General features: G+C 34.5%; 1 protein-coding gene across 1 annotated transcript; it reads left to right on the top strand.

Moving 5' to 3' along the window:
• Nucleotides 1-5,911: 5,911 nt before the first annotated feature.
• Nucleotides 5,912-15,706, top strand: LOC131728511 (nuclear receptor subfamily 2 group E member 1; the record flags this gene model as incomplete). The annotated part of the gene is given in 7 exon segments (XM_059019494.1): nucleotides 5,912-6,439; nucleotides 9,883-10,028; nucleotides 11,033-11,120; nucleotides 12,316-12,551; nucleotides 13,170-13,316; nucleotides 15,161-15,257; nucleotides 15,557-15,706. Coding segments are annotated over 7 exon segments (889 nt in total), but the record flags the coding sequence as incomplete, so codon positions are not given.
• Between the last annotated feature and the right edge of the window lie 696 nt (nucleotides 15,707-16,402).

The following is a 16,402-nucleotide window of genomic DNA, read 5'->3' on the forward strand; positions in this document are numbered from 1 at the left end:
CGTGCACATTTTTAATAAAGCTAACAATATTATAGCAGATGTCCTACATAGTAATAATAATAATAATAATAATAATAATAATAATAATAATAATAATAATAATAATAATAATAATAATAATAATAATAAAAAATAAGCACAATGGGAATTTGGTGTTTTTTTTAAATAATTTTTATTATTATTTTAATTTAGAAACACATTTTCACAGAATATCAGTTGTTTCCATAGCTACGTTCTTGGCTTCCTTCTTGTACTTCTGAATCTAGCAGAACCGGAGGCACCGAAGAGAATCATTAAGCCGTTCAGAATCTTGTTACAGGTACCCGGGAATTCTGTGACTATTGACAAGTGATTGCTTAACATGCTGTCGTAGTCACACATCAGAGAAAGTAATTCCACATAATTACCTCTGAGGAATTGGTGCCTTTATCAGTTCAGGTATTTCTGGTTTATACGGTACCTCAAGTTCTTGAAAATTGATTCATAACCAAATCGACTACAATGTCTCCGTTGTCTTGTGACATTTTTAAAAAATAATTTGTAAAAAGCAATTCGAAATATTACTTTAAAGTTCTCAGTAACTGTCTCCATAATAAGCAAAATCGTATGAAATTTAGCTATGCTTACACCTAACTTAACATATTGATGTCCCGCCTCTGCTCACTAATGATTGGACAGCTGTAAAACCAGGACAGATTTTTGACTTTCCCATTGGTTAAACTCCCAATTATGTCCTGTCTGTGCTCACTTATGATTGGACCCCTGTATAACAAGGGGTAGATCTTTGACTGTCCCATTGGTTAAACCTACAAAAGACGTTCAACTGTTTATGCCCCGCCTCCGATCACTTATGATTGGACTGCTGCGGAGAAAATGGTTGATTTTATTTTATATACAAAAATAGAACTTCATTATTAAATTTTAAAAATATTAATCTGTAATCAATTGGTCTGATTAATCTGTTAAACAGAGCAGCCTTATATTTAATATATTTAAGCTTTTTATGTAAATCCAATAACACACACACATATATATATATATATATATATATATATATATATATATATATATATATATATATATATACACACAAGATATCACATTATTTTTACATAGAATTACCCATTCATACAATTGGGTTTTTACTAGAGCAATCTAAAAAAAGTACCTTGCTCAAGGGTACAGCAGCAGTGTCCCCCACCTGAGATTGAACCCACGACCCTCCGGTCAAGAGTCCAGAGCCCTAACCACTACTCCACACTGCTGCCCATACAGTGCTCCCTCACTATAACCCCGGTCTCAGGGGGGGGGGACGACACAATATCAGTTATAACCGTAGAGCGTTATAAACGGGTGAGGGGGTGGGGGGCGCTGCGGGACACATAACAACACACATCTCACAAAAATACAAAATAAAATAACTATCTCTCTATAATGCAGATACAGTGAAGTAAAGATGTTACCATGTATAAAGCACCATGTAATCAACGCTATATCTTTTTTTTACAAAATAAAAGGTAACATTCCCACTCATGGATCATTTTAATTAGCAGTTTTTAAACTATAAATAGCCAGGCTAAACGGTGGTCGGGAGTTCAGTTCAAAGCGACAGGCAAACAAACCAAGTGTTCAGCCATTTTCTCTTGTTGTGAGGAGTGCAGCGGAGAAAGCCGTTCAATCTATTTTTGCTCCTATGATGAGGTTTTAACCAATCACAAGCCAGAATTTCCAACCACTGATTCATATATATATATATATATATATATATATATATATATATATATAGAGAGAGAGAGAGAGAGAGAGAGAGAGAGAGAGAGAGAGAGAGAGAGAGAGAGAGAGAGAGAGAAAGAAACTAGGGTAAGCACTTCTATTAAACTTGCTGCGTTCTGACAAGATAAAAGGGACTGAATGAACAAGGAAGTCTGGGACACAATGAGATTGAAGTCTTGGCTATCATATCTTTATGCACTGGATAGCAAATAGATGATGCTTTTTAACATCCATATTTTTTAGCATGGTACATAGTCCTTACCTTTTTAGTCTGGTTGATCTTTCTTGTCATGCTCAAAGCTTTCAATTTAATGACTACAAATATGCCACTGTATACCTAACAAAAAACATTTTGAAACTAAGAGGCATTTCAACACCAAGAAAATGTGCATTTTTTATTTAAAGATAAGTCATTTATAAAATAAGGTTTCCAGTCTCAGGGTTAAATTAACCCTTGGAGTCCCTTGATTAATGGTAATTCAATGCACCATTTTAGGCATAAGGGCAATGGTCCAGTACTAGGGATGTACTAACTAGCCATAATAGAATAGCTGATTAGTTACTGTGGATACATCTAAATCTAAACAAATCTCCACTGTTTAGTACTGAATTTAAACAAAAACAATAACCACCCAGTCCGCATCCATTCAATTCTGTTTTGCAAAGGAGTTATTCTGATCTTATTTTAAATCTATATACAGCATGTACAATATACAGTTTTGATAGCATGATGAATTAGCCTAATATATTCTTCAGTATCGATGGAGATGTGAATGAATGAGAAACGAAAACACGTGGGAAATTAATACACCTTTGCATCTTTAATTGGACCTAAACCAAACCTTAACCTTTACCCTCACTCTAATTTTATATGTAACCCTAATGCCATGCAAATAAATCACAGAATATGGAGGGCTGGTTTTGAAATCGTTTTAGGTCACTTTTAAACCCATCGGATTCCTACCTAAAAGAGTTTTACTTGGTTCATTATGTTTAAGAATTAATTAGGTTTAAAGGGTCAATTTTGATTAAACAACGTTGTTTCTTTTAAATGTAGGTCAAAGTATGTACTTTTTCTTATTCAAAGGTGACTTTTAACACACTTATTAATTATGACACATGCACACACACAGAGTGTGTTAAGTAAGTGAGCTGCTTAAAGCAGCTCAGTGAAAGAACCCACTGCTAAGTTTCACTCCTTCAGAGCAGCTCAGAGCGCTGCAGAGCAGATTTCATCTGTGATCCGAGTTAGTGGAAAAATTCTCGCTCTGAGAAGCTCAGTTACTTAACGCACCCAAATATATATATATATATATATATATATATATATATATATATATATATATATATATATCTATATATATATATCTATATATATATATATATATATATATTATATATATATATCTATATATATATATATATATATATATATATATATATATATATATATATATATGACCAAAAATAGATTGAACTATTGCCCTAACAACTCTACACAAGAGGGCAATAGTCTCCCTTCTGACATGTGATTGGTTCACATCACTGTCAGTCCAGCCCATTTCCAAAGGAACACACTGCCCTTCCCCTGCACTCCTCACAACAAGAGAAAATGGCTGAAACCATTTAATAACCTACTTACGGGCCAAAAAAGCTTGCTTGAGAAACAAACTGACAACCCTTTTAATCTGCAACGTTGAACATGTGCTGTATGAGTAGGCCTATCATTCTGCTGTGTATCAGGTGGTATGACTGTATGCTTAATAAACACGAAGAAACCGTCGGGTGTATGGATGCATGTATGTAGGCCTACGAATGTATTAAAACATCTTCCGAACAAAAAAAGTATAAACAATTATGCGAGTTTAAGTGAGTGTCTTATGAATACTCAATAGATAATTGAAACTAAAGTATGAAATGTATAAACATCTTAGCTGTTTTGCATAAAATATTTTTGCAGGGTGGTATTTACCTCTAATTAGCATAAATCCTGTATTCCTTGGTTAAAACGTTTAATGTAGCGCATTAAATACAGATTAGGTGACATGCCAGAAAAAAAAGCCCGAATAGGGATAGAATGCACAGTGTGGAGATATGGTATTTCTGCCTGGTGAGGTATAAAATAGGGCATGAAATGTGGTATGTGGCACCAGAGCATCACCAGAGGTAAATAATGGCAAAGATGGACAGTTTATTTATTTATTTATTTTTGGTAACGTTTAAACTCCAATCAAAGTGTTGCAGTGAAATAGTTAATGATTTCATATAGATATCAAACCTGGAATAGCCCAAGTTAGGTTGTGCCTCATCACATGCGCTGATGGCGCCCCCTTTACCGCAGTGCTACACATAATCTTCACGGTCAACACTGCCCTGTCATTTTTAACCACCCTGGACATGTATTGAACATCCATGTGGTCTTGCTTTCCGTGGGAATGTGTAAAATTAAAAACAAAATATAGTTGTGTTGTGTGCCAGTTAAAAAAAAAACAAAAAAAAAACGCAGGAACCTGTCAAGGTGAACATATCAGTGTGTATGGGTGCGGTACTTGGCTGACAAGTTTCCACGCCAGTAAACAAGTGGAAGCATAGACAAGTTTAGTGCAGTGATCCAAATTATTGTCCAAGTTAACAAAGGCGATTGAACAGCAGTACATAACACCCGCATGCGGATTGTTAATAATAATAATAATAATAATAATAATAATAATAATAATAATAATAATAATAATAATAATAATAATAATAATAATAATAAGGAGGATGATGATGATGATGATGATGAGGAGGAGGAGGAGGAGGATTGCTGTTGTTGTATTAGAATTAGTTGATGTCATACAAAGCTACAGACCACATTTATAAATGCAATTGCACTTCAACGTTTGCAGTCTTCTTGTTTGGTTGGATTTTAAGATTTTTAGGGATAGGAGAAGTTTTGGAACACCAAATATACTACACAAAAACAACCCATTTATTCCAATATACTTACCTGTAAAGTTTGACAGAACAGCAAACTGTGTAGGCTTGTACACCGTGTCTCAGTTCAACCTGTGTTAACAGCAGCGATTTTATTTTGATGCAGACATTGAAGACATTGTGATGTGGAAATCGCCAGACCGTGCTTACTAAAGGGATTAAAAAGACACGTATGCAAGTATTTGACTAAATGGCAATAAAGAAAAAGAATAGTTAATTTTATTCCAGATTAAATACACCAACCTATAACATGACGTTGCCCAAATAATATTCTACTTGATGTTCACTGGGTGCACAGCAATGACCGCATTCCTTTCACCAGAACGGACAGACAGATCTGATAACCCGGATCACCTATGAGTCGGTCACAAACAAAACTTCCCCTTTCAAACTAAAGGATTTGCTCCAAATCCCGGATAATAACTACACCATGACAAATTGTATACAGCGGGCGAAGGCAGAGAACCCACTAGTTATGTCGTTAGGAACTGTAGCAGATTTAATTAAACGTGCTGATAACCCAGCGAGAGACGTGGAGCCCGGGGCGAAACACATACCCCAACAAGTTATTAGAAAAGCCCCAGTAGCTTAAATATACCTTAAATCTCGTAACGATAAGATAATTTAGAAAATATTCTTTCCTTCACACGAGTCCAAGGCTGAGTTACTCCACTTTATAAATTTCCGTCTTTCAAGTCACGCACCTGCCACCTGTATACCATACAAATAGCAACATTAAATGAATACCTTATAAATAATCGATACATCCCCCATATATTACATTTGTACTGAACACAAACGCAGAGGGAACCTAAGAGTTTAACTAAAAGTCATCACTCAGAAACACTTTCAGAACTGATGAGCTATCTAACATTTTAATATACCGCATACAAAAATATCTGTGTGACTGCTGAACATAAAACCTGAGTCAAGGAAATGTGAAAATAAATCCATAACTAGAGGCCTCTGCTTTTTAAGTCCTACATGGTTTTAGTTGGTCAACTGCAAATTCAATCCACTAAACGTGTCCTAACTCTCTTTTCTATTATAGCCGCTGGGAGGTTTATACATTTCATTAGCATCTAAAAAAAACCGAAGATTGGTGACGTCATGCCAAACAGGAGTTAGGGAAAAAAGCAGAGAAAAGCTAAGTGTAAAAGAGTCCAACACTCCGCCCCTCGGCGCTCTCAAATCTTTGCATAAATATTGTAAGCTTTAAGCTGAGGACTCACAGCACAAAGTCACGAAGAGTATTGTACTGAGAAATACGTCTTTTTTATTCCTTTAATAAGTTCATCCAGAATTCGCTGGCAACCTCTGCGATTTTGCTAACTTATATGTGGCAGTGTTATGTTAAGGGCACCAGATGCTCTGTGCTCTTCGCTACTTTTCTGTTGAAGTGAGGCGCATCTTTTGCTGCTTCAGGCTTTTGTGTGTATTCAGATCCCTGGACTAAGAACAGAGCATTTGCTTTTCATTGTGTTTTATTTATTACTATTATCGTTAACCGAAATATCACAACGTTGTACCTGGCTACAACAACACGCCGAAACATTTACGGATTTGTATGCAATCATCTATCTGGGGTTGTTCAGGACCAGTTGTCAACTCATCACAAAGACAGCGGGATTTTAAAAACTGTACACGACTGCTTCAGCCGAAACGATGAGCAAACCTGCAGGATCAACAAGTGGGTTATCTATAGAAATACCGTGTTTAATGCTTACTGTATTTGCACAGTTATTTTTCACTTTTAGGTAACATGTATTCGAATTATACTCATGGTTTCACTACTCTGTGTGTCTGTGTGTGTGTACATATATATATATATATATATATATATATATATATATATATATATATATATATATATATATATATATATATATATATATATATATATATATATATATATATATACGTGTGTGTGTGTGTGTGTGTGTGTGTGTGTGTGTGTGTGTGTGTGTGTGTGTGTTTTAGTACCTGTCAAGGTAGTAATAATGAAGCATAAGACTGAACAATTTATTTGACAATATGATAGTGTGATATGATTGCATTTTTGTTTGACTTTCTGCATGGCCCTTTTACATCAGTTCCAAACTAAAATACAATCAATGCTAAATGGATCTGAAATCATATGACTTTTTTATGTAAAGATTGTATATATATATATATATATATATATATATATATATATATATATATATATATATATGTTAAAATATTTTGGAACTGCTTTTATTATTCTGGGAAATTGTTATTGAAACATAACCTACATCATTCCATGATTAAAGCCAGAATTAACACAATTCTGTGTTAATTATATATATATATATATATATATATATATATATATATATATATATATATATATATATATATATATATATATATAGTTTAAAATAACATTTAATAAATATATAGACCATTATATTATGTACTATGAAGACTTTAATGGTACTGTACTGAAGTTACAAATGTAACCTTAATGTAACACTTGTAAATGAGACGTAGTTCGGTGTATAATGTTTTCATTTTCATCTCATAGATGCAAATTTGGAAGATGTATATTTTATGAATGTTCATCTAACAACATACAAGTACAATATTATCTATACTTAAGAACAATTCAAATAAACTAGACCTAATGTTTAAGGGAATCCCAAATCAAAATGATAAATATGTATACAACACAGTTGCAAAACCGAATTGATTGTGATCAGCTCTCTGTTATGAATTGGTATCAGACGGAAAGCCATTGAAATATTTGTTCTTCATTATTGTATTCTTTAAACGTGTTAGTAAGCAACATGCTTGGCAGGTATAGAGCTATTTACGGTTCAGAAATGTACACGAAGTCAAAAAGCTGTTGTAAAGTTTGAACAAAATCGTGGTGACTTATCATCTTTAGCACAGTAGATTGCGTTTCATGATACGCGCCAGGCAGCACAAGTACAGTAATGTCTTCGTTTACGCCTGGGTGGTAATAATAATAAAAAAAAACCTTCCCCAGTCTCTAGCTTCCTTCAACAGACTCTGAGGTTGATTGTAATTACAGTAATAGAATATGCCATATATCTTTAAGCAATTACGACACACAATAAGCACCAATGGACCCCCTGCGGGGAAAAGTTAAAAACGGTTTCCCTCACTAAATACAATTGTGGTTTATTTTACTCTGCTCTCTCCTAGACTAAACCAGTCGACTGCAAGGCTCAAGCCATTGAAATGAAATCAAATTAGAAATAAACACCCAATTAACTTAAAATGGCACAGTATGTTTAAACACACAGAAGAACCAGTGCATAGATGGTTTCACACTCGGTAGATTCAGCAGTGATTACAGTGATTTGTATTTTGTATAGTAGGACAACAACATTAGGCCTATATTTCACAAATCAAAATGCTTTCGTGTGGTAGCATACTGTAAAGCCACTTTTTTATTCTATAATAACACATGTTGATTTGTTCAGTTTATCTAACAGATGAACTTGTTTTTTTAATGATGAAAAAATAAAAAAGACGGCTTTAAATTAATTTAACTTCTTAAGTTATGATTAAACAACGTAGTTTTAATCTTATTAATTTTCGAAGATTTATATGTAAAGCATTTATTTTTAGACATGCATACAAATACAATTTAATGGATAACATCATGAGTATCTCATGTTATTTTTAAGTTAAAAAGTTATTTTTGTTTTACTGTGTTCAGTCGTCACGTCTCATTTAAGAAACTTAAATTCTTACAAAAGGTATGACAAGGAACAAAACGCATTATATACATCAAAGACAAAAATATATATGTTCTGATGGGAAAGATGAGCCAAATGGAAGTCAATTTATATGTTGCATTCCTAAGATATTTTTTATTCTTGGAACAACAACAACAAACTATTGTAAAACACCGAGCAGCTAATTATCAACCGCCCAAACGAAAGTGGATTGCTTTCCCCTGTCTGATATCAGACCATATCTGAATTCCCATGCTACTCTTTTTGACGGTTCACTGGCGAATCAATAAGCAGGTGGCAATGTGTCATTGTAATTACACAGTCACCTATATATATATTTTTTCCCGACAGCACTTGTCGCTGTAGCAGCAAGCACCATATAACACTGCTTATCATTTACTTCTAGGAGATGTAATTTTACCTCCCTCTGGTTTGTGAACAGAACTCGTTCCTATTATTTCGATTGCTATGTCACTCTCTAATCCCCAAGCCTATAGACCTGTTGTGTAAAGCAGCTGTCGAGTTTCATTATAAGGAACGAGTTGGCGGCTTGTCGAGATCGAGGCAGTCAGACGAGCTTCAATGGGGAAATCATTAAGTTAACACTTTCTCTAATGTCCCCATTGTCTGCCTCGAACATTGTTTTAGAGACCCTGGATATGACGCTCGCTCCCAACAAATCTACGCATTCCCATGGACAGCAAATTAAAATGCACAGTCCATTGTTACAAACTGTCGCTGTTAAAAAGTAGAGAGGGAAAAGACAACACTAAGCCATTGACAGTACATTGTACAAAACTATAAATGAGTTTTACGTTTACATTAGGTACACGCCCAGCTGTTACAGTTTTAAGATTGCTTTCAAAATCCGTCTTATTTTGTCAAAAATATAACTAGACCTATTAGGCTTTATTGAGTATAACAATTTAACTAAAATGTAACGCTTTAAAGGTCTAAAGGCTGTATAATATTAAATAATTATGTGTTAAATGGATTATAAAGTAATTTAAGCAAGTTAATTTATCAAGCTAAGATTTCTAGTATTCTGTAAATGTAAGCTGTTTTGTCTTTAGTCATGTGGTATTTTCTCTCTTCTAATAAGTTTATATATTATTTTAATTTCAGTCAAAAGATTAGAAATTCCTTCTTTCTAAAATATTTCAGAGAAAGGCGAGGGCGTTTTTTTCTCAACAGCAAAAAAAACAACAAACTAATTTATTAGCTTTTAATGGGTACTGTAATTTTTTTTATATTGAAATTTGGCGGACTTTACACAAGTTATACGATACAATGCATCTAATAATGAAAGAGGCTTCATTTTTAATTGTCATTAATTTGCCGTGTTGTTAAATGCTTATTGTTTATTAAAATATTTTCGTTATAATTTTTTTTTTTTTTGAAGGTCGTATTTTGGACATTCCGTGTAAAGTGTGTGGTGACAGGAGCTCAGGAAAGCACTACGGTGTTTATGCTTGCGACGGCTGTTCTGGGTTTTTTAAACGAAGTATTAGAAGAAATCGGACCTATGTCTGCAAATCTGGTAATCAGGTAAAGTTGTCTGTTTTGAAATGCGTTGCATAGAAATACCATGTTAACTTTTTTGTTGTTGTTGATTGATTAATTGTGTTGCAAGTGTGCCTTTAAAGAGATCAATACACGCATCTAGTTATCAGTGACTGAATGTTTTGAATATGTTATGTTTATTATTTTAATAACTATCCAAGCTGCCATTTACAGTCCATTGCAAAACTACGTTTTATATACAGTTCTATTAAAATGTATATTGTAATATAAAGCCCAACGCCCCAGTTAAGATATATTATACAGTTACAAAAGGTAACAGTAGGCTACTTGTCTTTTGTATTCGTATCTATATGCTTTGCTGACTTTCAGGGAAAGTAGTGCTGTAACAGAGATAGCAGGAAGCTGCAGAGAAATCGCTTGTACAGGAAGGTGGCGCTGTCTTAGGTGCTGAACAAGGCGAACTAAAAAGTGCATCATCATCGCATTTTTTAGTATCGCAACTTTTTGGTACCGGTAGTTTAAATGTATCCGTGTTTTTGTTGTCTATGATTCAAATTCATTTTCTACATTTTTTTCTCTCCCGGATCAGATTGTTGTTTTGTCTAAAGTAATTGATAAATGATAAAATCACTGATATTAATAATGTAATTAATTCCTAGAATAAATGGTACACCCATCTAATTAAATATTTAAAACCAATTATACGAAATAATAATAAAAAATGCCTGTGGTTTGTTATGGTATTACTTATGCTATTCAATCTGTATGTAATAATACTGCAAGATGGTAAAACTAACTGCCTTTTCTCGTTGTCTTCAGGAAAGAATTAGTCGAAACATTCGTCAGTTTTATTAAGTTTCTTTTAGTTGTCTATTACAATTTTCTATGTCTCTTAATAGTTTGTCTCAACTTTTTGTATTCATTTTTAAACTTGTAAACTTGTTTTATTTAAGGTTAAATAATCGTAAAGGCCTAATTAAATATGTAACAAATCAATGTCATGTTTGTTGTTTGTATTCATGTTTTAGGGAGGCTGCCCTGTGGATAAGACTCACAGAAATCAATGCAGAGCCTGCCGATTGAAAAAGTGTCTGGAAGCTAACATGAACAAAGACGGTAAACGCCGCTTCGTTAAATTAATTAACATGCATTGTTCACATGGGTCTATAAACAGAGAGTTAAGAGGAATAAAAATGTGATTCGGTGAATTCGCAAGCCTCACATGAGTTTAGAGTTTAGGAACTCCAAATGATAGAAAGCACGTGTTACCTTTGTCCAAGTAAAAAAAAAAAAAAAAAAGTGATAAACGAGGGGGAAACAAAACATTCAAAACAAGCATAACTGAAGAAACCGGTAAATAAAAGCCTGATTGATGAATGTAATAATTTGATATCCTACATGACTGGTTGCCCATCTCATTTTAAAAGTAAAGGATAAAAATAAGTTTAAATCAATTTTAGATAGATATACATTTTACATAGACGTTTGGGATTTTTTTTTAATGAATACAGAAGCGACCTTTCTCACGACTGTAGCGTCTCACCCTCAAAATCTGCTTATCGTTGGCCTGCTGTGCGGCTTCTTCATGAATGACCTCAGCCAAACGACGCAGTCAATTGAACCAGCTACACTAATGACCTACAATTATATTATTAAATGTGCATCATATAAAACTGTAATAACAATATTTAAGACTTTATTTTAACGGTATATACTTGGTTTTAAAGTACTGCAACATGGTTTATTTGCAACAAGTTCTATTTAGCAATATTAGTGAAAGAAAATATACGAGATATTTCAAAACTGTAAGTTTATAAAAGGTTTTCATGTAATGGGAAGGTTATTTATCCGTGGTCCAATCTAAACTAACTCCGTTTGATTTGACCAAATGTTTCGTTTTGGTTGCGCAATGCTTCCTAAATGTGAAGTTAACGCGAAGAAGAAATGTGTTTGCTGTGTTCTATCTGTCTGTGAAGAACACCTCATTCACACATTCATAACCACATTAAGACATATACAACTGCGAGTCTGTTCCCCGTCTGAACATCCAGATCTAAAAACTGAACAATCATAGGCCTCTATTCTCCGGGGCATTCCGATTGTACGCTTTTGTAGATCACAGAAAAAAAATCCGATTATGTATTTTAACACATACTCTATTTTAACCTATACGTAGTATTAGTTGTTACATTGTTGTTGTTTTTTTTTGTTTTTTAATGAAAAAAAAATGACAAGAAACCAAAAAACCTGCCCGTTTTGTCCATGAAAAAAAGCTTGTATTTTAATATATTAATGTTGGCTTTTTTTTCAGCTGTGCAACATGAAAGGGGTCCCAGGACGTCAACTATACGAAAGCAAGTGGCACTGTACTTCAGAGGACACAAGGAGGTCAGTGGCGCGACGTCTCACTTTTCATCCAACGCTATACCTGGCCAAGCTTTCTTCACGGCAGTCACCCAGATAGAACCACACAACCTGGAGCTTGCTACTGTTTCCAGCACCCCAGAACGGCAGACCATCGTAGGACTGGCACAACCCACCCCTAAGGTATAAACCATGACATATCCATTTTTAGTTGTGATTGAAGCAGAGGAATTTCAAACTTTAACGAGGTCAAATGTGTCTGTGATCTATCTGGCATATGAAAAACGATTTCATTTATATTTTGTATTATTGTGTTTTACACGTGAATCTTCAAGCCGTCTTTAAAAAGGGACTGCGTTGGCTAATGCCGGTTCTACAGCGCACGAACAAGCGTGTTTTCAATCCACGTTAAAATTATGACACATCCCTTATAAGGCGTCGCGTTAGATAAACTGAACCCCCTCCCCCACACCCCACCCCCGCCCCCTTTGTACAGCACATTGCATTTCTTTTGATAATTGGACGACATTTTTAATTGTTGTTTTATAATACCAAGGTGTATCCTGCCTTAGCTAAGGCGGCGCCCACTATTTAGACTTAATCTACTCTCTACTACAGAAAAAAGTTAGTGCACTAACAGTTAAATAAAGTTAGTGCATTATTCCCGGCTTATTATAATGACACGTGCTTTATTAAAACGCACTTACATTGTGCACACATGCAACTATAATGATGCTTTAGATTATGAAATGCAATTGCCATTTTGTTCAAATGCTGCTTAACTTTTTAATTGTATTGCAGTATCCACATGAAGTGAGCGCCGCACCAATGTATCTGTATGAAGTAGCCACGGAATCAGTGTGCGAGTCAGCGGCAAGACTATTGTTCATGAGCATCAAATGGGCAAAAAGTGTACCAGCATTTTCTACTCTGCCTTTACAAGATCAAGTAAGAACCCGAGAATGCAAGTTGCAATGTTTTATTTTGTAATGTAATTGATAACTCTGGCGACATTTGGGACATATATGTTTTAATTATTTATCTACAGCCAATTAAGATGGCAACAATTATTTACCACCACCATTCGGAAATTTAACTTTAAAACAATACGAATGGTTTACTAAGCAATAATTAGCAAGGGCCGTACCAGTCATGAAAAATCACCAAGACATTTGCCCATTCAGAATAAAATAACACATCAAATAGCAACTACCTGAAGCTTTCATTTTCTGAGCAATATCTGCTGATTTTTGTTTGATGTATAACACATTTTTCAGTTTTATTTGCTTGTATTTATATTTCATTTTTGGTAAATATATTTTTTAAAGATTATTTTGCCTCCATCTTCAAACAGTGTTTTTTTTTTTACTTTTGACTTTTTGTCTTCAAAAGCGAACAATCGTTTATGCCACTTATATATGTTTCAAACGGGCTTACGCCCTTAAGTTCAAATCAGACACCACCATACGATGTACTTCAAGATAGCTAGTTAAGTTGTAGTTTCACGTGGAGTTCGGGGAAGCGCACGTGAAGATCGATAGAAAGCAGTTGCAGTGAATCGTAAGAGTCATCTTCAAATACCTAGTACTACCGTTATCGGGAAACGGCCCCCCGGTCAAGGGAACACCCAGCAGCACTGAGCTTGAAGAGCGCAGCTGACATGTAGGGATGCAACAAGCCCGTTAAATATTTAGGGCCAGTTCCCGGGCAGCCCTGAAGTTCAACAGAATAATTTTTTAACTATATTTGAAAGGTAGCCAATGCAAACTTTCCAAGACAGATGTAATATGTTCAATTCATTTTGTACTTGTCAGTATTCTTGCAGCAGCAACATTCAGCAGCATTCTGGACCAGTTGCATATTCAGATTATTTCAATAATGTTATTATTTGTTAGAATTAAACAAGCGTAGAATATTTATTTAGTTTGCTATTTGACGTGTTGTTTTATTCAGTTGCGTTGTGTACTGCACAGCTAATGTGGTACTGTAGCTTTAATTAGAAGACCGACCCGCACTGTGACGTTCCCGCTCACTGCTTGACTTGCGGTGTCTTCAGATGAGACTGCTCGCATATTAAACAAAAACTCTTATATATTCTTTAAGACATGACCACTGGTGATGTGCAGCAAAATATTCTCACGTTTTATTTGCTTAAAAACATTTTGATTCAAACAGAACAAAGAAAAAAGCACACCGCGTTTCGACATATATCGACACATCAGATGTAGCTATACAATATTGGTCAGCATCTTTTTTTATATATATAAAAAAAACTTTGACGTGCACGAATGCATTCATGATTATTATTTATTATTTAATATTACAATTTTATATATGGCCCAATAAAGACATATAGGAACACTACAACAAGTCTGTTATCAGGCGACAAATTTACTTTCACCTGCTCAAGGGATATACAGTATGTGGTATATTGAGAGCTTGTGTTTTTAACATATTGGTCTGATAAAACGAATACACATTCCTTTAATCTTGGCATCAATACAACCACCCCAGTTAATTAAAAGGCTAATTTAATCAGCAGCTACCCACTTGCCTTGAAGAGAGAATTCTAATGTTGACAAGCTGCATATTTCATCCAGTACATGTACTGTTGTTACATTAGGCTACTTTGATTGTGTCATCTAAAAATAAACATTTCATATAATTGCTTATTGGATTTATATTATTTTCCAGCTATAATATGTTTGATTATGATTATGATTATTATTTTTATTATTATTTATTTATTTATTTATTTATTTATTTATTTATTTATTTAATTTCCATGACAGTTAATTCTTTTGGAAGAGGCCTGGAGAGAGCTGTTTGTTCTCGGAATTGCACAGTGGGCTATCCCGATTGATTCCAACACTCTACTGGCGGTTTCTGGTAAGAACTGGAAAGAGCTTTATGTACATGTTTCATCTTTTTTTTTTTTTTTTTTACTGTGTAATTAACATTACAATACATTATTAAAAAGGGAAACACGTGAATAAGAGCATATTCCCATGGAACAATAGGATGTACCTGTCATTTATTAAATCACATTTAAATGCTAATGTTATTTTGTTGAATTACTTGATTCTTTTTAATTGTTATTTGAAATTCAAATTACAATTATTCATAGCAAGTTTTTACATGTGTTTGGCTTTTTTTCCGGTGACCTTGAATTTCTGTTATGTTTGAAGGCATGAGCACAGAGAACACGGACTCTCAGAGATTAAACAAAATTATTACAGAAATCCAAGCCCTGCAAGAGGTAGTTGGCAGATTCAGACAACTTCGACTGGACGCCACAGAATTCGCTTGCCTCAAGTGTATTGTCACGTTCAAAGCTGGTAAGTAAAGATTGGTCTACGGTGATTGGACAAGCAATGGAAACACCTGCTGTAGCGCTGTCAGTGGTGTGTGGCGTCATGCTGTCGCTGATTCTAAACTACTGTTGTTTATACCAGTGGCGGCTGGTGGTAACAAAAAAAAAAAAAAAATGGGAGGCACAAAAAAGCAGGTGTCTTGGGGTCCCCTTCAGCCACCAGCAGCAGAAGAGTCGTATTATTTTATTTTAGGGCAGCAGTGTGGAGTAGTGGTTAGGGCTCTGGACTCTTGACCGGAGGGTTGTGGGTTCAATCCCCAGTGGGGACACTGCTGCTGTACCCTTGAGCAAGGTACTTTACCTAGATTGCTCCAGTAAAAACCCAACTGTAAAATGGGTAATTGTATGTAAAAATAATGTGATATCTTGTAACAATTGTAAGGCGCCCTGGATAAGGGCGTCTGCTAAGAAATAAATAATAATAATAATAATATTTTGACTGACACTTTTCATATCTTCTTAACGTTTTGCCCCAATTGAAAGCTGTTAAACGCATTTTCTCCACCAGCCAGTAGAAAAAAGGAAAACAGTAGAACACCATAATTTATTCGAATAAACTTAACTTAACACACTGCCAACGTATGTTTAAAATACAACATTAATATAGCATTTAGATTTCAAGAACACGTCACTTTAACAGACTGTGCATAACATATCGAAA

Source organism: Acipenser ruthenus, unplaced genomic scaffold (assembly GCF_902713425.1).
Source record: "Acipenser ruthenus unplaced genomic scaffold, fAciRut3.2 maternal haplotype, whole genome shotgun sequence".
NCBI classification, from domain to species: domain Eukaryota; kingdom Metazoa; phylum Chordata; class Actinopteri; order Acipenseriformes; family Acipenseridae; genus Acipenser; species Acipenser ruthenus.